A 20,921-nucleotide genomic window follows, 5' to 3' on the forward strand; every position below is an offset into this window, starting at 1 on the left:
ACTACTCAAAAAAGGGCCTAATTATCTCATTTTCTCACCCTTTTTCTCTCTAGCTTTTATGACTTCCGCAATGGTGGAGATACCAAATTTCAGACCTAAAATAAACTTCTGGATAAATAGCTTGAATAAGTAATGATCTCCTCAAGTTGTAACAATTAATCTTTACTAAGCAATTGATCCATCCTATATTTGCTATTGCCTTTTATTTTTCTGAGTATTGCTCCTAAATAAGTAATCTTTATCACAAACACCTTCAAACTGACAAATTCCTGATCATATCAGCTTTGTTAACAGGGATCATTTTCCAGAGATAAAAATACTGATACAAAGATCTACTGATGGATTGCTAAAACTTGACTTTAGGTTTAAATGATTGTAGAGGAATATGTTGGCAAGGAGGATGAGGATAAAATTATCTCTTCCTATGTTTATGTTTTACTCCCAACATTTGAGAGGTGGATTGTCTAATATGTCTAGATTTGTACTTTGATTTCTAGGAATTAGTATAATAAATTTTCTTTATTAAATTTAGGGTAATTAAAGTAGGCTTTAGAGTGCATTTAACCTCACTCTTATGCTATTCGTCCAACTTTTATAATTAAACCCATCATTTAAGTCTAGTCATTCTCCTTCGTAATAACTAATTATTTTTTCCACGTTTATTTTAGGGATAGCAAAATCCTCCACAGATTTGGAGCATCATGGGTCCCCACCCCAAATGGGGTGAATTTTGAATTATTTTTGAAAAATAGGGATATGGTAATGATTTTATTTAAGTTTTTAAATTTTAATTTACTGAAATTATTTATCAATACTTAATATAAAATAAGTAAATGAAAAATGAGGTGAAGATGAGGAAATCATTCCCCACATGAGAATGGAGTGGGGAATGAGAGTGAAATTTTTAATGGGGCGGAGACTGGGGAATGGAGTAGTCCTCCCCACCTCTACTCCACCTCGCCCCATTCCCATCTCTATAATTAAAAAAAAATTAATTATTTTTAAATAAAATTATCATTTTATTTATGATGTAATTAATTAAAATCTCAAAGATAACAAGATAGTTGGGAAGAATGATCCTCCAATCATATATGAAAACTTAAACAGCAAAAAGAACTATCTTTTAGTAGGCTCATTTGCCACAATGGCGAAGAGTATCTTGTAGTAGGCTCAACTTTTAAAAAAAAAAAATTATAAGGAATTATATCCTTGTTGATCCTAATCATTTGAGTCAAGATAATTTGGCTAATCGTAAGTAATAATTCACATCACACAAAAAAACAAATCTAACTATTAAATTCAAAAGAAGATCTTATTTGTTATTTTAATAGTAATAATCTTATTAATTCGTAGAGTCCAATTGGAAGCACTTTGTATCGGATTGATTACACATAAAAACATGCATGCGGAATCCTTATGCCTTACTCAAATAAAACGAGTTTCAAATTAAAAGACTTATTGGCGGCAGCGGAGCTTAAGTTGTTCAGAGAGTAATTTGGCAAAGTGAGCAAGTGCTTCTTCATTTGTGACCTCTCCGTCGACCTTCTCATATCTGCCAGTCTCCAGGTTCACCCTCGACACCTGCTCCTTCAACAACTTGGTTCCAGTTTCCACAAGCCTTTGCATATTCTCCTCCGTGGCAATGTCAACAGATGCTGCATCACCAGTCAACGTGTCGTCCTGAATGCACCATGTGCCAATTAATAATTGTAACTTAATTGTAATTAACAGGTAGCTCTATATATATGTGTATAGAGAGAGAGAGAGAGAGAGAGAGAGAGAGAGAGAGAGAGAGAGAGAGAGAGAGAGAGTATGTGTGTACCTGAATTCGAAGGTAGTTGTCCTTGCTTCCGCAGGATTGAAAGAGAGCAGACACATGGAAATCAACAATATCGGAGCTTCCATCAGAGTAGATGTCGAGTATTGGGGTATTGCTATCTTCATAGATCCATTCGAAAATGCCCCACTTGGAGGCTTTGGCTGCATTGTACTTCAATTCTTTCTTGGCTGTACCTGTGCCTAGTGATAGTACCAGCATATCTCTACCGTCCATTGGGTTTTTGTCCCTGAACTGGGGGTTCTGCTTCACCATTTCCTTCGATATGTGGCTTATTGCCAATAGGGTCTGCAAATTAATTCATTTACATGCATTATTACATTGTTAATGATTAATCATATTAATATTCCAAAGTAAGTAACTAACAAATTGTCATTATATATTATTGATCATCATCACCAATTCCAATTAATAATTGATACATTAAAAGTAATTGGTCAATAAGCTATTATATAAATTAAAATTAATATTAAGTTACAGGATTATTAGCAGCAACTCCACCGTCAACAAGATCAAAAGTTCGGGTTCTGCCACTGTCACTGTCCTTAGTCTCCAAGTAGTGAGGTGGGAAGTAAGTGGGCGCTGCAGAAGTGCTTATGCATATATCAGCCAGCCGAGCATTCTTCAAAACGTTCTCTTTTCCCTGCAGTGTGTGTGTGTGTGTGTATTACATGTTAATTAATTACTCTGGAGATTAATGATTAATTTAATGCTATATATATGTGCATGTGACCTCTGATGATAGTCATAAATACGTAAAACATACATCGGTGGTTGAGAAGATGACTGGTTGAAGAAGCTTGATGTCAAAAGTTGGTATAACCACGTTGGTAAGAGTCTCTTTCACAGTAACGTCTCCTAGTAGCTCGTTTACTAGTGTCCGCAGGTACTTCCCATCATACTTTGGTCCAAGCAGCAGTTTATCGATAGAGCTTGCTATCGATTCCAAGAAGTTGCTGCGGCTATATGTTTTTTACATAAAAATAAATAATTTCAAAACAAGTTGAAGTTTTCTATCATATGATCGGTAACCATTTCTTTCACTTTGTGACTCCTTATGAACACCATAAAAGCTAGTGATCTAGGAAGCATTAATGCTTACCATATGATAGAGTATCTAGCTAGACACGTGGAAGAATTATATAACTTTTGATGAAATAATATTAAAGTTATTAATTAACTAAATAGTATCATATAGGGATTATCACGTACTATAAGGTGAGCACTGTCACCCACTAAATCATTACTTCTATTAAATAAATGTTAATTAGGCACGTGATTGTTCTTTAATATATATTTTACCTAATTTGAGGGAAAATTTTAGGACCGTGCTCAAGATAAAAATTATTGATATCCTTTGCAGCACTGAAAGGTCCGCCTTCCTTGTTGGGTGCCGTAAGCATGGTGGTTACCAATCCGCCGGTGCTTGTTCCTGCTACTACATCAAAATAATCTGCAATTCTTGCACTTGGTCCATCCAATTCCTATCAGCATATATGAAACGTCGTACACCATAATTGAATAGAACACTAATAATTAATAATAATAATAAAAAAAAAGATAACAAATAATTAAATATTGTCAGTGAGGAAACCTGGAGCTTGGATTCAAGAAAGGCTAAAATAGTGCCCGGAATAATGCCCCTAATGCCACCTCCATCGATGCTCAGAACTGTTATTTTCTTTCCTTCTGCAGAACCGGCAGTGGCCATTTTATTTCAAATTGAAAGAGCTTCTTGAAGTTAAATAGAAGTACGATCAGATCGAGCAGCTTTTAAATTCGAAATTATTGCTGCTAATGAGGCATTTTGCTAATGAGAATGAACGAAAGGAGTATTTATAGGAGGAGCAGAAAGAGAAAATGATCAGCTTACTTCATGTAAAACGTTGAATTATATTGAAGAATGATCTAAATATAATGATAAATAATCAACAAACGTTTCTAACAAAGCTTCTTCAGTTCGTCCAATATCAACCAGTTGTTAGTACTCTGTAATAAGGGATGATAATTTGAAAGTTAGGAGCTGTCTCACTCTCACATGTAATTTGAACAGCGTTAGAGAAGTTTCTTAAAGTATCATTAAAACGTGGAAATCAAGATACCATTGCATCCCACGTTAATATTTGTTTTTACGTTCAATTCAAAATTTAAGGCCTATTTTATTTTACTCGTTCAAATGGCGCTCGACTTTAATCAACGCAACCCGTATGCGAGGTTATTCAAATCTCTTCTACAATTATATTATATTTATGAGCGCAAGTATTTAGAAAAGGTGAAAAAGAAGAAGAAGTATTTTGATTTCATAGTCCACATTGCGCGGAAGAGCAAAAATCTCGTTAAATTAAACTAATCATAAAATGTTGAGTCAAAAAAAAAAAAAAAATCCTATAATGTTACTTGTTGCTCCCAAAATTGTCTTGTATATGAGAAAAACTTCCAAAATAGGAGTTGGGACGGATTTAGTTTAACTATCTGTTGGAGAAATTCTAGAATGCAATATATAAATGGTAGTTATATTAAATTCAACTACACATGTCACACATGTGATATTTAGTTGGATTATCTCTAATAGTTTTTTTTTTCACTCACACTTTAAATTCCTCATAAAACTCTTTTTTAATTGAAATTACAATTACCCAAATAAATTCCTTTCTTGCTTTTGAATGGAAATTTAATTAAACATTTAAATAAATTATTTTTTAACAAATTTTTTTACATCCACCCTAATTCATAGTTTATATTTATATTTTAAATCCTAATTAGAAAATATTTATTTATTTATTTTTGAAACTTATAAAGGTCTAGAATTATGGAGATATAAACTAGATAATAAGATGAAACTAATTTAGAAGTCAAGATTTAGCTTTAGTGGCAAGAAACAACCTTCCTAGGGCTTAGGTCTTAGTTTCAATGAATGGGTGAGTTAATAATTGAAAAAAAAAAAAAAAGTGACACCAATTTATAGTAAAATAGTTGATTTTAATATATGGATTTATATTTTATAAATTAAAGTGATGCTTTTTAGGAAATAAAATCCAGAAGAGGGTTCTACAAGAATTTTAGAGGGGTGATAAAAGCTCTACCCTTGGACAAAAGATCTGATCGAAATTTCAGCATCAGCGGCCCAAGTTTAATTTATGTGCCTACCGGGCCTTGGCCCAACTTGACAAATAAAAATCTGCTTCCGCCTTCCGGGTTTGAGTCAAACATGTGGACTCCGTTTACAGAATGAGTACACTGCGCACTTGGTGCACTTTTAAACTACCGGGCCGTTTTACCGCTACGCGTTTAATTTCATCAGCACATTCCGTCTCTGTTAATAATATTCTTGCATGCGTAAAAATCCCAAAACATTTCTGCGCGGAATCGGAACGGATTCAGAGGCACTCAAAACCCGGGAACATGGCCGAGTCAACGGAGTCTCCAGCAGTCATGAACGGCAGGTTCAAACCCAATTTGCGTTCAGAAAACGTAACGTCGATCTTTACTGTTCTTTCTACTGAAGCTAACTAACGTGACTTTTAATTCAGCTCTGCCTCTGTTGGGCCTGATTATTGTGAGATCATTGTGGTGCGTCACGGTGAAACGCCTTGGAACGTTCAAGGAAAAGTTCAGGTTTTTTGTTTTTGTTTTTTATTACCTCAATTAATTGAAATTAAACTGCCTCGGCTCGATTGGATAGTTGATATGTTGTGGTTTTTATTTTTGTTTGTTCTGTTATTGATTTGGATAGGGGCAGTTAGATGTTGAATTGAATGAAGTTGGAAGAGAGCAAGCTGTTTCTGTAAGTTTGAATTTTGACTCTTTGCTTACAGACTTACAGTTAAAGGATTGTTTGCCTGTTTGGTAGTATCAGGCTGATATTGAGTTTTAGAAGCTGCTTTTTGAGAAGCACTGTACACGTGCTTTTATATTTGAAGCAATTTTTCGAATGAGAGAACTTCTTGAAATGCTTTTTTTATAAACCAGCTGATAGGTATTTTATCAGGAAGCAGTTTCAATTGCTTTGGTAGAGAGCTTTTCCCTCTATTAAACTTTCCAGTGCTTTTGCTCAAACTCTTTTACAAAAACAATCCTCATAATATCCTTATTTTTTTAACCTTTCTAATGCCTGAATATTTTTATTTATTCATTCTTTAAAACTTAAAAGGTGGCTGAGCGGCTGGCTAAGGAATTTAAAATTTCTGTTATCTATTCTTCTGACCTGAAGCGAGCACTCGAAACTGCACAGACAATTGCAAACAGATGTGGTGGGCTAAAGGTGTGGTTTCTTTAATCAATGTTGTTCAAGTTCTGGTCCTATCAATTTGTGATTACAGTCTTTACAGATGCTATGATTAATTTTCAATAATGACATAAACAAAAATTAAATGAATAAATGCTTAGGAATGGATCCAGTAAAGAATTAGCTGAGGCGTTGTATACTTAAACTCACCTTTCTGTTTGGTTTTTTTTTTTTTGTTGGTTTTAAATTTCAGGTCATTGAAGATCCTGAACTAAGGGAAAGACATCTTGGAGATCTTCAAGGCCTTGTTTTCCGTGAAGCAGCCAAAGTCTGTCCTATAGCATATCAAGCATTTTTATCTGGCAAGACAGATCAAGATATCCCTGTGAGTTTGTGCAACTTGAAGTCTGTTAGCATAGTATATGGTTATTTTTCACCTGACAACATTTCAAAACCTTATGGGAAACAGCCCTATGTTGGGTTGGGGTATTACCACTCAGACCTTCCTAAAATCAGTCTGAATTGGGCTTTGCTCATCCAGAGTAGTAGGAAATTTGCTGCATACATGTTTAAGCACAGGGAAAATCAATAAAATTTTATCAGTATAATTGGTATTGCTTAGATGATCTGAGGCATTTGTGACATTGTCATAAACATTGTGGTTTTTTCTGAAACAATTCTGCATCACTATTAGCTTTCAAATCTTTGATTTGAGGATTAAAATCTCAGTTTCTGGTCAAGGAGTATGAACTTTTTATTTTTATGTGCTATCTGGGTTGGGCATCATCCCAGCCTGAGGTTCATATACAGCATAAATCAACTTTTGCGGTGGGGGCTGAAGCAGGGGTTTCTCTTGTAACTTAGTTTGGCCCACCCTATCTCAGATCTTTGCCTTTAGGCTTGTAAAAATGTTAGATAATGTTGGTTTCTGTAATCTCCCTGACAAGTTGTGTTAGTACTTATAATAAAGCACAGAGATTATGATATTTATAGCTTCAAAAGAAGCAGGCAGGTTTGGGCACAGGATTTCTCTTCCTTGGCCTGAACATTTGTGGTGGAAACACACGGCCCTTCTAGAATGACGAAAGCAAATCAGGACTCTAGGCTAAAATTTCAGTTTCTTACTTAAGCCTTCCAGTTTGTCACGAACCAGTAGAAGAAATAACTTCAATTGGCACTTTTGATAACCACCAAATTTTGATTGCATATTTTGGGCCTTAAACTCACCTTAAAAATGGTTTCTGAAAGGCGATCCATGAGTGCTGATTGGTCAGAAGACCTCCCATTTTTTAGAGAAGGGCCTCAAAAATGGTCCTAATAATTCCATTGTCGGAAACATTTGATGTTGGCCAACCTGTTAATACCTTGAAAATGATAACTCATACACTGACTGGCTACCCAATGTACTGTAGTAGAGTAAAAATAGGAATGAATAGGGATAGAAGCTGACAAACCCAGCCCTACACCATATGGAGTTTCAGACACCCATGTGGTGCCTTTGGCTTTTTCTTCTTACATTGAATCCTCATCTCTGAAGATGAAATTCTAATCAAGATTATGAAACAAACTATGTACGGATACTTGTGAAAGGCATATGCGATGCTTCAAGAAAATGAAAAAGGCACATTAAAGTCTTTCAGGTTGTTGGCTGAAACATTTGCTATTATTTTCTCTAACATTTTATCTTGATCTACTGTATATGCAGGGTGGTGGAGAAAGTCTTGATCAACTTTATCGACGGTGCACGTCTGCATTGCAGAGAATTGCTAGGAAGCATATAGGTACAGCATATGATTCTAAGTAACCATTAGTAAAGTTTTGAACCACATTGTTTGCAATTGTAGTCATAACATAAGGACATTAAATAGCCATTTGTTTGATTTGCAGGAGAGCGAATAGTAGTTGTGACTCATGGTGGTGTAATCAGAACACTCTACCAACGGGCTTGCCCAAACAAAAAGCCTGAAGGTAAGGTCCTGAATACATCTATCAACATATTTAGGTTGACTGAAAAAAACAAGTGGGTCTTAAAAACCTGGGGTGATGTTAGTCATCTCAACCAAACAGGATTTCTAAAGTCTGGTTTTGGTGGGGACTCAACTTCTGGTTAGTTCTTGGGCGGTGCTTCTGATGTGGCCTACTGCTGCCAGTAATTATTTCAGCCTTGTGCATGCTGAAATTCTCTTTGAATTTTAGCATTTTCTGAGATGTGATGATGATGATTACATTCAATATGGCTGGAACAGCTTTATTTGTCCCTAAAAGGCTTCTGTTTTTCTTCATTGCCTATGGCCTATTATGTTAAGATGTTCCCAAATTTCTGCCCCGTGCAATTATGATTAAGCGCACCAAAGGCATACTTAAATTTCCATTATTAGCTATTGTTAGGTATTATGAGATGATTTATTGTTGTATCAATGCCAATCTTGGTACTTAAAAGCAACCTTATTTTAGTACCGTGTTAATTGTTAGGAGCTTTTCAAATGCAATAAGCAACGGATTTTAAGAATCTGATTAGTGGAAGTGCAGTCATAACTGATTGAAGTTGATATGACATGGACGCAATACCCGCACACCACGTGATATTAATGAATGCAGAACTCTCAAGCATAAGCTATGGCCTATAACTGATACATCACATATTAAAGAGTGTGAACGGTACAAGTTTCAGACTGATAATAGTATTGCTTTTGCTTACTGGGATTCTGGCTTGAATTTGACAAGAAGTTTCTTCAACAAGTGTAGAGTTCTTTTCGCTCTCGTTAAGGTTCCAGTTCCACTTTGTACTTGTGAAGTTGATATGACTTCATGAATACGTTATGTGAAGTTTACAAACTAATGAAGAGTTTACGGAGGGATGAGTAGGGTCAATAGAACTGCTTGAAGATCACCCAAAAGAAATAATAATGATAATAATAACAGTAATTACATGAAAAAAAAAAAAGAATGGGTCTTCTTTTTCTGGTTCACTACATTCCACTCCCACCTAATAAGCATTTCAAGCGAGATTAATTTCAGTGCTGTCCGTGAAATTAGCACTTTTCACCAACAATAAATGAAAGAATGGACCATATATTTATACGGAAAAGAAGGAGAGCACCAGCATGCGCATCAAGTGTGGGACTTGCGCAAATGTGTTGCAAATGCTGTGGCAATCAATTGGACAACTTTACTTTTGTTGGTAGTGATTGTTCAGATTTGTTCAACTTTCTCTTTTATTCTTTCTTCAATAACCTTTTTTTTTTTTTTCTTTTTCTTTTTTTTTTAAATTTTAGGATTCCTTTTGACTTTGGATTATTTTATACATTTTGATTCTGTTGCTTACTGATGGTTTTTGGGGGTTTGGTCAACTTAAGTTATCTGCAATAATTTCTTCCCCTCCTTTTTTTATCTTCAATTAATTATGTCAAGAAGCACCTTGTCAAGCAATTTGAATATACTAGAAATATGTATACTTGTATTAAAATCAGAGCGGCTCCTTAATTTAATGACTAAAATAATCTTAACATCACAACTTGATGCATAAGCAAAAGTTTAAGTAGCCACGTGCAGTGTAATCTCCTCTGCAAGTCATAATATATGTTGATAAAGATCTTTCGTTCCTCTTGTTTCTTTTCGCTTTTTCTTCTTAAACGGGAATCATTTTATTTTATTCATATTGCCAGGGACAGGAACCCGACTTTACTTTAATTTGGCGCCAAACTGATTAGAAGAAGAAGAAGAAGCAGCAGGCATCATGGTCATCATTAAAATACTCAAGTCAAATCTCCAACTTGAGTATCGCAAAAACTTTTAATCACAATGGACAAAAATTAAAGGTGTAACAAAAGAACTGTTTGGAATCATTAGAGGAAAACTATAAGTCAACCCAACCCACAGAAGTGACCTAATAATTTTAAAGAATGATTTGTGTCTATGTTGTAAATTTAGACCTAAGATATAAAATATTCGAATTTTAGTAATATATGTGATTTTTGAGTAGTAAGATGTAAGCAGAATTATTTCAATATGACTCCAATATAAATACTTGTAAGAAACATTTGAACTAACAATTGATTATCCATATATAGGAAATGGGGAGTACATTGCAATCCAATATTAAAACCTTCTGCACGTTTCTTTCTTGGTGAAGGGTCCTTATCTTAGAACTTTAATGTTCAAAAGCCACTTGAAGAAAACTGTAATTATTCGAGAGGCATCTAGCTAACAAAATAAAGGAATATCAAAATAGTGGGACTAAGGTCCAAACCTCTGGCTGAGTGAATAGAGCTGCTGGTTCCTGTCCCCGTAAAGCATTATCGGATTTATTTAATTCCTTCATTAATTATGAAATAATTAAATCACAATCGAGTGAAGACAATTTCTTCTTGACGAATATGAATTAAGTAGATGTCCCTCGAATATTAATGAGGGTAAAATTTTAGACAATATTTTATAAAAGTTACTGTAAATTAGTTTTGATTTGTAAATAAAGTATGGTGTAATATAAATAATAATATGATTATAATATCATTGTAAAAAAAAAAAAATTCTTACGACTTTTAATGAAAATACTAACTTGAGTAATAGATTGTTGTGGTTCAAATTTTATCTTTCATTTAATGAACATCTAGACAAAAGAAAAACTAGTATTATGCTCAACTTGTCAATATCTATATTATTACCTACCAAAAATGGTGGATGACAAAAATATGGAAATTTTGTTGCATGCATATAATTAGATTAGTGGGAAACTCAATTATGATCGTAGAATTTGAGTGGGCAACAGGATAATCAACTTGGTCATTGAAATGGGAAACTGAGAATTATTCAACAAGGAGAGATTCACACTATCTTTTTTTGTAGGTCTCTTTTTAATCTGAAACTGGTGAATAAAAAACTCGGCCAAAATAAAAGGAATTTAAAGGGACAGGGGCATATGCATTAGGCAGACAACTCAACCACAAGCATTTAGAAATAATGAACCACACGCACCAATTGCACCGTCATCAATGATTTCATATTCATAATGTAAAAGTTATTTGAATGTGGCTGACAACTGCGTTTTTAGAAGGTAGCAGAAGGGTTTGAAATACTTTTCATACATACATATATACATATATATATATATATATATATAGCCTTTCTTCAGTTCGGAAGTCTATTTTTTTTTTTTTACGGATACATTTTTTAAACCGCGCGGTTTAATATATTCAGATTTTAATCCTATTAAGTCGCATGTCTTACATTAAAAAATAATTTTATTAAATCACACGGCTTAATATTGTATCTGCATTTAAAAAAAAAGAGAGCATCAGAATTATATATATAATCAATTTTTTTTGTCACAACCCTTTTTACGTGCTTTCTATGTACATGTGTTATTGACCATTCGGACACACACACATACTTTTTTTGTGTGCAATTTCATATACACTAACATTTGTGACTATTCAAATCAAAATCAAAATTGCAATAAGAGCTTATTTAGACCATATCAATTCCTGAATGCGCTTTAAATCTTACTATTTAAATCACACAATAAGATTAGGCAGATTATAGACTATTTAATCTAAATTTCTATTTAAGCCCAATTCTAAAAGGAGCTCGTGACATGTGGATGTGGTTTGTGAAATTTCCGCCTCCGACAATTTCTAATTGAACATTTCCATGGACTAGGCAAACATTTCAGTTCAAACAAAATCAATACTAAAGCTAAATTCAATGTTTCAAGGTCCATAAATATAAAGATGTCAGCACGTATTTATTTAGTTGAAAATACAGACCAAATAAATCTCTGAGAAAAATCTTCTTGCTGTATCACTGTCTCGTTTATTAATGTTTTCTTTTCTTTTTTTTTTTTCGTGTATGTGTGTTTTGAATTCGGTGGGATCTTGATGTGTTTGTTGGCGAATGCAAATTTTTATATTGCTTTATTAGAGAAATCAAGAGTAATTTTTAAAAACCTCCCTTAAGGTTTAGACTTGTTGCAAGTAGATGGCGAGAATTTATTTATTTGTAAAAAAACTCCTACCGTCAGTTAAGTTTAACACTGACCGTTAGTTGACTGTGCAAAGACAATATTACCCTTAACAACAGTTTGTAGACGGACATAACTAAAAAAAAAACTAAAATTATTAGTTATTTTATCTTCTTTAAATTATTGATATTTCCTTAAAGTTCCTACAAGAAAGATAAAATTAAAAACTTGAAAAATCCTCTTTAAATTATTGATATTTCCTTAAAATTCATAAAGAAAGATAAAATTAAAAACTTAAAAATGAAATAGTCATAATATTTACCTATGATATTGTAAATCTTTAGAATTGACAAGGATAAAATTGTTAAAAAATAAGATTTGTACTTTTCGCGCCAATGATTTTAGTTTATTTTTTAGTTATGTCAGTTTACAAACTGTTGTTAAGGGTAATATTGTCTTTGCACAGTCAACTAACGGTCAATGTTAAAATTAACTGACGGTAGGAGATTTTTTACAAATAAATAAATTCTCACTATCTACTTGTAACAAACTCAAACCTCTGGGGTGAATTTTAAAAATTACCCGAGAAATCAATTATCTTCCTATTATTTATTTTATAGTGCAAGTCTGCTCGTGCTTTGTGCGGTAAGGAATGATAAACGGCGTCGTTCTGACTTCAGCATCATCTAGCCGTACAGAATATCCATTCTGCCCCTGAAATGCGGAGCCAGGGCGCGGCAGCAGCAAGACAAATTAGGAAATTTGGTTGAGCACTCGCTCCTCAGCAGCATCACGAATTAAGCAACAGAAACCATACTAAATGAATAGCACCCACCCCAGATTGTCGCCACGTGGCAAATCATCACCCGGGAGACTGTAACTGGCCCCACTAACCACCCCAACCAAATGCCAGTATGCTATGCCGCACTAGTGATATTTTCAAAGATCCATTTTTAAATTAGTATGTTTGTATATGTAGCCGTGTACTGACTGCTAATAAATTTCATCTCATTTCATTATTAGTTAACAGTTTTAGTTCTTCGATAACAAAAAAGTGAAGTCACCGTCGTTTGCTTTTTATCACTATCTGTAGATCCCCTATTTCCAATTCTATTACCTAAACACTCCAATCCCCAGAGACAAGTTTCACTAATCCCCTTCTTTCTTTTTCTTTCTTTTAAAAATTTATCATTAATTTACAGGATTTTAATTTGATATTTTAAACGTTTTCAGTTATTCAGTTCAAATTCAAGATTAAATGATTATCCATTCCACACGATGATTTAGCCTTTGGATTTAGTCTCTTCGGTCGGTTGGGGAGGACGGAGGAGAAGACTGCTCTCACTTGCATTCAATTCTCAAAATGGGTCTCTGCAACTCTAAACCTTCCTCTAATTCAAGCTCGCCCAAATCCGACCTCATTCGGAACAAGAACACTCCAGTTCCAGCCAATGGCACTCCTATTCCAGCTCCATCTCCGTTGAACGCTGAATCCCAGAGCAACAACAACCGGACAAATGTTAAGGACAACGACGACGCCGTTATTGAAGGCAAAAAGTCTCCCTTTTTCCCGTTCTACAGCCCGAGTCCAGCTCACTACTTCTTCTCTAAGAAGTCTTCGCCGGCGAGATCTTCGGCGAACTCCACTCCGAATCGGTTCTTCAAGAGGCCGTTCCCACCTCCCTCCCCGGCTAAGCACATAAAGGCTGTCTTGGCTCGCCGCCACGGCTCCGTCAAGCCTAACGAAGCCGCGATTCCCGAGGGAAGTGAACCCGAGCCGGCCGCGGGGCTCAATAAGAGCTTCGGATTCTCAAAGCATTTCGCGAACAAGTACGAACTCGGCGAGGAAGTTGGCCGCGGCCATTTCGGGTACACGTGCGCAGCCAAGTTCAAAAAAGGCGAGCTCAAAGGACAGCAGGTCGCCGTGAAAGTTATTCCCAAACACAAGGTGTTTAAACCTATTGGCTCTTTTAGTAATTGTTTGAGCATTTTACGTTATGTAATTTAGATCTGTAGCTTTAACTTTTGGAATGTATTACTTGTGTGTAATTCGCTAATTCTGGTTATTTATTTATTTACTTATTTGTTTGTTTGTTTGCTTGTCTTTAGATGACTACGGCGATTGCAATTGAGGATGTGCGAAGGGAGGTGAAGATTTTGAGAGCTTTGACTGGACATAACAATTTAGTAAAATTCTTTGATGCCTATGAAGACACTGATAATGTCTATGTTGTAATGGAGTAAGTTCTGTTTCTGGTATTCTCTATGGATGGGCATGCTGCTATTCCTGTTTCTTTAATAACGGAATGCTCCTTCATCTTTCAGGTTATGTGAAGGCGGGGAGCTCTTGGATAGAATACTTTCCAGGTACTTCATTTCTTTTTGTCCATTTTTCTTTTTCAAATGCTAGTTTTGTCCACATTCTGTATTCGTTTTAATTTATGAAGCTTCTTGCTTATGAACAACACTTCTGTTTTCTGCAGGGGTGGAAAATACACAGAAGATGATGCCAAGGCTGTCATGATTCAGATATTGAATGTTGTTGCTTTCTGCCACCTTCAGGGTGTGGTGCACAGGGATCTTAAACCTGAGGTAAAGTGTTAGTCTCAGTTTCACCTCATCCTTTTTCTTTTTGCCTTGGGAATGAAGTCTGCCAATGCAGTATTGATTGAGTATTTGTGTCATTTGAATTTGAATTGTTGGTCGAATATTGTACCACACACTTGGCTGGTGAAATTCACTTCAATATCTTTGCTATTTTCTTGTTTTTATTTTATGATCTTATCTAAGTGTAGCTACTTGCTCGATCAGAATTTTTTGTTTACAACGAAGGATGAAAATTCGGTGTTGAAGGCCATAGATTTTGGTTTGTCAGATTTCGTCAGACCAGGTTTTACGTCTCTGCTTAATGAGTCTGTACTGTTGTTCCTTTCCATAGCTGCATGAATTGTTAAGAGTTTCTATTGTTTTATTTGGTTTGCAGATGAAAGACTTAATGACATTGTTGGTAGTGCATACTATGTAGCTCCTGAAGTTCTGCATAGATCTTACAGTACTGAAGCTGATGTCTGGAGTATAGGCGTGATTGCGTATATTTTGTTGTGTGGCAGCCGTCCTTTCTGGGCTCGAACTGAGTCTGGGATCTTTCGGGCTGTTCTAAAAGCTGATCCAAGTTTTGATGAAGCACCTTGGCCTTCCCTATCTTCTGAGGCAAGAGACTTTGTCAAGCGTCTGCTAAATAAAGATCCACGAAAAAGACTGACTGCTGCTCAAGCTTTAAGTGAGCTCCTCATTTGTTATCAGAGTTATCTGTTCTTTTATTCCTGAAGTGCTGCTCTTAATGTTTCTTATTGCAGGTCATCCGTGGATTAAAAACTCCAATGATGTAAAAGTTCCTTTGGATGTAATAATATTTAAACTCATGAAGGCATATATGCGCTCATCTTCTCTTCGAAAAGCTGCCTTAAGGGTGAGTATATGATTGCTATGTTTGGGTGAGTGTTTGTCAAGATGTATTGTTGGGGGGTTGGGGTGGAAGTTGGTATTTAAGACGTCCAGCACGATCAGACTGGTTAATTTCTATCCATGAGAAAACGTATAATTGGTTATAAAAGAGAATTACTTATCAAGGTTCTCATGGAAATAGGTCTAGCATTTCAAAAAATTGTATTCTCTCTTTTAGTCCAGTGGTAAATTTTCATTCCTTTTGTTGAATGATGAGTAATATTTTTCTGATCAGTTTGAGAAAGCTATAGATTGGAGCTTAATAGGCTTAATTTTGTATTCTCTCTTTTAATCCAACGGTAAATTTAGGAGATGGGTTGTAGTTACCATCATAGTTCAGTCGTACTTCATGCATTACTTGAACTAGATGCCAAACTACTCTCATCTTTATCCAGGAAGTGGGATACTTTTACAGCGGACATGAATCTTAAGAACTTTGTGCCAGAACTATAAGAGAATAAAGTACTTCTGACAACTGTATCCGACTAACCATTGACTTATGTTTCGTGGAACGATCTTCCAGCAAATCCTCTGTCTTGTCAATCATTAGAGTGTACAACTTTTTTATTGTCCTGAACTCAGTAACTTTTCTAGTACGTTATTTCGCACTTTTTGTTGGTGTTGTTGCAGGCGCTGTCTAAAACATTGACTGTTGATGAGCTATTCTATTTGAAGGAGCAGTATGCATTATTGGAACCAAACAAAAATGGCACTATAAGCTTAGAAAATGTCAAATCGGTTAGTTTCTTTCAGAATGTGTAAATTCTTTAAATAGATATTGTTGTGAATAACTCTTTTAACACATTTTGCTTTGATCAGGCCTTGATGAAAAATGCAACAGATGCTATGAAGGATTCGCGCATTCCAGATTTTCTATCATCAGTAGGTCCTTTGACCTTCATGGTAGTGTTGCAGTCTGTGAAGCTTATATTCTTTTCTAAATTTTTAATTGTATACTTTGTTTTCATTTTGTTTGTGGCAGCTTAACTCTCTTCAGTACAGAAGGATGGATTTTGAGGAATTCTGTGCAGCTGCTCTAAGCGTTCATCAGCTTGAGGCGCTTGATCGATGGGAACAACATGCTCGTTGTGCCTATGAACTTTTTGAGAAAGATGGAAACAGAGCAATCGTCATTGAGGAATTAGCTTCAGTACGTTAGTTTGATATTATTTTGACACATAAGAAGAGTTTCTGTAAGAATTTTACTATGAAGTATAGCTGGTTAATTGGGGATAGACTAAATCTACAATAAGGAACAAAGTAAGGGGTAGAAAACAAGAAACCTGCGCACTCAGGAGAAGTGTATTTTGTCCTCTGGTGTATTAGAATGTGTGTATTTTTGTCTTTTAGCTTGTTCCTCACCATATTAAAGTGAGAGAACCCTTGCTAGATAATGACTCACACACGCACACACACATAAAGTCTGGTCAATTAGATTTAGTTGTAGTTGTACATGTAGAGATAGTTGTTGTGTGATAGATTGTCTCCTGCAGGCATTTAATTGATTTCTGTATTCTTGTCAAGATATTTAAATTTTTTACTTCTCAAGTTAAGGAGTATAAGATGGATTTGACATTATACTAGTATAATCTTTTCAAGCAATAAACGGAACTGGATTTATTTTTTGGATGTCCTAGCTTTTGTATGTATCCAGGAAAAAGTCATTCTGGATTTACTTCATATGACTTAGCTGGAGAATAAGACTCAAATTTCAGTATGTAAATCAAACACGAATCTAGAATCTTATCTAACCTGCATTTGTGAATTTTTTTGTTTCAGGAACTAGGCCTTGGTCCTGCTGTCCCTGTCCATGCTGTTCTCCATGATTGGATTAGGCACACAGATGGAAAGCTAAGCTTTCTAGGGTTTGTCAAATTGCTGCATGGTGTATCCAGCCGAGCCCTTGCTAAAGCTCAGTAGGAATTTGGTAGCACAAATAGAAGCTATGAGAAGTACTTTATGCGTTTAAGCTGCCTTGGCCGATAAAAGAGGAGTCTTATCAGGCCTGAACTAAAGGGGAGTGTCACCTCTGCAATTATGGCTCAATTGATGTTGCATGGGACTGTTCGATTTTTAAAAGCAGACTTGCAGGACTGGACTAGTGATGCTGTGAAAAGCTTAGGCAATTATGCTTTCAACTGTAAATCTGTAGTTAAGTTTTCGGTTACAGGTGAGAATATTTCTCAACCGGATACGAGACATTTGATGTTCAGACATTGTAATGCCTTGACAAATCCAACATTACATTGAATTCACCTGTGGTTCTCTATACTTGCTGATCTAAATTGTTCTTAATTCCCCCAAAAATCCTGCTTTGGCTTCCCCTTCACCTGGCTGAATGATTGTCCAGGCTACTAGTTAGCTGATCCAAATTAAACAAACAAATCCATGGCTTCAAGCCTTCAAAATTTTGGGAATCACTTTGGGACTGGCTGCTTTCACGCAGAACCATTAATTAAAATTATTAGTAGTTTTTCAATTTAAACTCAACCGTTATTGGGCCGCTTTGATTGGAATTCTGCAATGTTTGGTGGACTGTGGAGTTGTTAAAAAGAAAAAGTGGTGATATAATCTATTTTATCATTTCCTAATAATCACTTTTACGTTAATTTCAACTTTGTTCTTGAAATGAAGTTATGAAAAAGGATAAACATGCTGTAAAATTATAAGAACTCCGAAGTGCAAGAAGTCTAAATTGGAGCTAACAATGGCAGTATGGCTGACCTCCAAGACAAATGGGAAGAAATAGTAGGATCTGTCCAGGCAGTCTTCCAATTATTAAGCAGGAAGAAATAAGAGTCTTTGGTACTTTTAGCCCATGTTTAGTTGGATGAAATAATAAGAGAAAAGAGGAATGAAAAGGAAAGGGGAGAAAAAATGAGTAAAAAAAAGAATCAATATTATTTTCATTATTTGGTTGGACATAAAATTTGTTTTTTTCACCTTACTTCTATCCATTCTCCTCCTTTCTTCTCTTTATATTTCTTCAAACCAAACATGCCATTAATATTACTCTTTATCCATCCATTATTTGTAACAATTGATTGAAGTATATACGCAACGTGCTAATGAATGAATGAAAAACAAACAACATTCCTAAAAGATCACAAAAATGTACAAACCAATTAATGGATTTTTTGAAATTACTTTCTCAATATCTTTAAAAAAAAAGTAATAGGTAGATCAATTATTGATCAGATCACTTAAATTACTCAAATTTGGTAGATTTAAATGAGAATGAGAAATCTTACATAATAACCACATGCTTAAATTACAACTAAATTATGACCAAATAGTAATAATAGATATTTAAACATCGCAATACCAAATAGACTCGTTGTCATCATCAACAAAATTGAACTGACTGATAATTAAAGTGAATAAATGTCATATAAATAATTTGAAAAAAAAATTATTTCAATAGCCTTGCCCTTCCGAAATACCTGTCAATAATACATTGCTTGCATGGCAAATTGCTTACATGGCAGACTGCCGTTGGTGGATTATCTTGCTGCCAGAGCCCATTTTTATTGTAGAAATGAAGGAATTCTAGAGGTAATACAATCGATGAATACATGTTTAATATATATAATTAAATTGAATATTATTATTAATTATATAATAATTTTTTTAAAATAAATACATATATGTTATAATATTATTTATTTATGATACGGTTGTGATAGTATTTATGTTTTCAAAAATTTATTTTAAAAAAAAGGACTTTTTCCTGTGGGTCCAGTTTACTTCTATTTACCGTTTAAAAAATTATTCTTTTTGAAAGAAAAACATAACTTTGTTCGTTCAATTCTGTGAATAAATACAAAAGATGGACAGGTTTGTTACCTAACTGAATAAATACAAAAGTCATTACAGGCTCTTGAAGTATCTCGTACCTGGACTTGTTTTAATCTCCTTATCCTCTCTTAGACATCAAATACAATCCAAAAAATCTCAGGTTTTGTGCTTTTTCTAGATTGGATCAAATCCGCTGCTTCCTGTGAATAAGTCTCAATAATCAGGGGTAAAGATCGATCCTGTGTTTTTAGCTGCTTCCAGCCCCAAATGGGCTGCTTCAGCTTCTGCATAACCAACTTTGTCGAAACATTTTGTAGGCTTTATGGCTGCTACTACGAGTTTGCCTTCTGAAATTTTGATTACAATACCCAAGCCTACTCTTTTTTGACCTATCTTTATAGTTGCATAATATTCACCTTAAACCAGCATATGGTAGGACACTTCCAATGCTTCTGGGATGCAGAATTCTGCTCTGATATTGCTTGCATCTTTGGCATTTGAGTTCTTCTATTGGACTAAACAATTGCCTCAGCTTCAGCTGCTGATAATTGAGAATCTTTCTTTTTGTTCTTAAAAATAAAAAGATTCCCTGAGTGCCATATACCCCAGTACAATGTAACTTTCAGCTGTTTAATAGTAAAAATTGAAAAATTAAACATACAAAATTTATGTGAAATAGAGAAAGACGCAAAAGTCCAAAAAAAAAAATGAAATTGAAAGCTTTTCCGCTTTTACAACATTTCCTTCATTTGTTGAATGACATGTCGGAGAGAAATAAGAAGAAACGCTGTTTGATTTATCCTTCTTCAGAGGAAGAGGGAGATGATGATGTACATGAGGATAGCAGTGACTATAGTTCAAGGTATTCGTTTTTCCTTTTTGGATTTTACCGATCGCGAATAGTTTTGGTTTTGTGAATTATTTGCATCTCCTTGTTTATTATTAGCTACAACTATTCTATTTGCATCCCCTTATAGGTTCAATATAGAACTTATCAATTTTTTTTTTTTTTTTTTGTGAGAATCAAGAATTGTAAATCATTTTATTTGTACTTTGTGCATTTTATATTGATAATAATCGTAAGCCCAAAATGTATATTTTTTTAATGAAATTTCATTTTTTGTTGGCTGTAAATGTTCGTTGCTAGTTGTAAATGTACCTTGATCCTCTGGTTGTAAATTTTTTATTTACACAGTTGCAAGTACCATGGAAATACAGAATTCAAACACTAATGATACTGATATATTTGGGATGCTTTTGCTAGTGCTGGGTGCTTTCAAACAATCAAAAGCATTTTTGCATCTACTGTATGGTGTATGATTGAAATAAGCAAAACTTTCTTTGGAGATCAAAGAGTGTTGTCTGGATAAGGAATGCACTCAACTTTTGTTTTCGAGAGCGTCGTTCAAGCGCTTATGTAGAAAGTGGGTTCACTGAACACTGCTTTTAATGAATACTCAAGCACAGCCTACGTGTCTAAATCTTTGTGTTTGAAAGTTTGGAGGTCATCAGTCAAATGTTTCTTAGGCTTGTAAATTTGGAATCTTATGTTGGATCTTGTTTTCTAGAAATAGGGGATCTAAGAGCTTTAAGTCTCA

The 20,921-nt window shown here is 34.7% G+C and overlaps 3 protein-coding genes across 5 annotated transcripts; 2 read left to right on the forward strand and 1 right to left on the reverse strand.

The window, feature by feature from the left end:
- Window positions 1–1,287: 1,287 nt before the first annotated feature.
- Window positions 1,288–3,658, reverse strand: LOC18036482 (patatin-like protein 5). The gene is made up of 6 exons (XM_006425777.2): window positions 3,432–3,658; window positions 3,140–3,321; window positions 2,604–2,799; window positions 2,316–2,480; window positions 1,823–2,125; window positions 1,288–1,680 (listed from the first exon to the last, which is right to left on the reverse strand). The coding sequence occupies exons 1-6, from the start codon at window positions 3,546–3,548 to the stop codon at window positions 1,456–1,458; spliced, it is 1,188 nt and encodes a 395-aa protein (XP_006425840.1). The 5' UTR covers window positions 3,549–3,658; the 3' UTR covers window positions 1,288–1,455.
- A 1,403-nt stretch (window positions 3,659–5,061) lies between these two features.
- Window positions 5,062–9,748, forward strand: LOC18036483 (phosphoglycerate mutase-like protein 4). 3 transcript variants are annotated; one of them, XM_024181415.1, is made up of 8 exons: window positions 5,063–5,280; window positions 5,368–5,452; window positions 5,571–5,621; window positions 5,988–6,098; window positions 6,316–6,447; window positions 7,768–7,843; window positions 7,931–8,030; window positions 9,728–9,748. In XM_024181415.1, exons 1-7 carry the CDS (start codon window positions 5,066–5,068, stop codon window positions 8,026–8,028), a joined length of 768 nt encoding a protein of 255 aa, XP_024037183.1. In that variant the 5' UTR covers window positions 5,063–5,065; the 3' UTR covers window positions 8,029–8,030; window positions 9,728–9,748. The 3 variants fall into 3 exon arrangements, with proteins under 3 accessions (XP_006425843.1, XP_024037183.1, XP_024037182.1); XM_006425780.2 differs by lacking the exon at window positions 9,728–9,748 and having other exon boundaries at window positions 5,062–5,280; window positions 7,950–8,552; XM_024181414.1 differs by lacking the exon at window positions 9,728–9,748 and having other exon boundaries at window positions 7,931–8,121.
- Window positions 9,749–12,977: 3,229 nt separating this feature from the next.
- LOC18036498 (CDPK-related kinase 5) lies at window positions 12,978–17,794 on the forward strand. The gene is made up of 11 exons (XM_006425786.2): window positions 12,978–13,969; window positions 14,131–14,261; window positions 14,347–14,388; window positions 14,505–14,613; window positions 14,833–14,911; window positions 15,005–15,301; window positions 15,378–15,490; window positions 16,156–16,263; window positions 16,345–16,407; window positions 16,508–16,675; window positions 17,305–17,794. The coding sequence occupies exons 1-11, from the start codon at window positions 13,385–13,387 to the stop codon at window positions 17,443–17,445; spliced, it is 1,836 nt and encodes a 611-aa protein (XP_006425849.1). The 5' UTR covers window positions 12,978–13,384; the 3' UTR covers window positions 17,446–17,794.
- The last annotated feature ends 3,127 nt before the right edge of the window (window positions 17,795–20,921 follow it).

Source organism: Citrus clementina, unplaced genomic scaffold, assembly GCF_000493195.1.
Source record: "Citrus clementina cultivar Clemenules unplaced genomic scaffold, Citrus_clementina_v1.0 scaffold_7, whole genome shotgun sequence".
Lineage (NCBI taxonomy): Eukaryota > Viridiplantae > Streptophyta > Magnoliopsida > Sapindales > Rutaceae > Citrus > Citrus x clementina.

Excerpts from the sequence above, each read along its gene's own strand:
- LOC18036498 (XM_006425786.2), top strand. The coding sequence starts at position 13,385 with ATGGGTCTCTGCAACTCTAAACCTTCCTCTAATTCAAGCTCGCCCAAA. Across the intron at positions 14,614-14,832 it reads ACAGGGATCTTAAACCTGAG|AATTTTTTGTTTACAACGAA; the intron begins GTAAAGTGTTAG and ends TTGCTCGATCAG. Across the intron at positions 16,676-17,304 it reads TCATTGAGGAATTAGCTTCA|GAACTAGGCCTTGGTCCTGC; the intron begins GTACGTTAGTTT and ends TTTTTGTTTCAG.
- LOC18036483 (XM_006425780.2), top strand. The coding sequence starts at position 5,066 with ATGAGTACACTGCGCACTTGGTGCACTTTTAAACTACCGGGCCGTTTT. Across the intron at positions 5,281-5,367 it reads CCAGCAGTCATGAACGGCAG|CTCTGCCTCTGTTGGGCCTG; the intron begins GTTCAAACCCAA and ends CTTTTAATTCAG. Across the intron at positions 7,844-7,949 it reads AATTGCTAGGAAGCATATAG|GAGAGCGAATAGTAGTTGTG; the intron begins GTACAGCATATG and ends TTTGATTTGCAG.
- LOC18036482 (XM_006425777.2), bottom strand. The coding sequence starts at position 3,548 with ATGGCCACTGCCGGTTCTGCAGAAGGAAAGAAAATAACAGTTCTGAGC. Across the intron at positions 2,800-3,139 it reads AAAATTTTCCCTCAAATTAG|CCGCAGCAACTTCTTGGAAT; the intron begins GTAAAATATATA and ends AAAAACATATAG. Across the intron at positions 2,481-2,603 it reads TCATCTTCTCAACCACCGAT|GGAAAAGAGAACGTTTTGAA; the intron begins GTATGTTTTACG and ends CACACACTGCAG.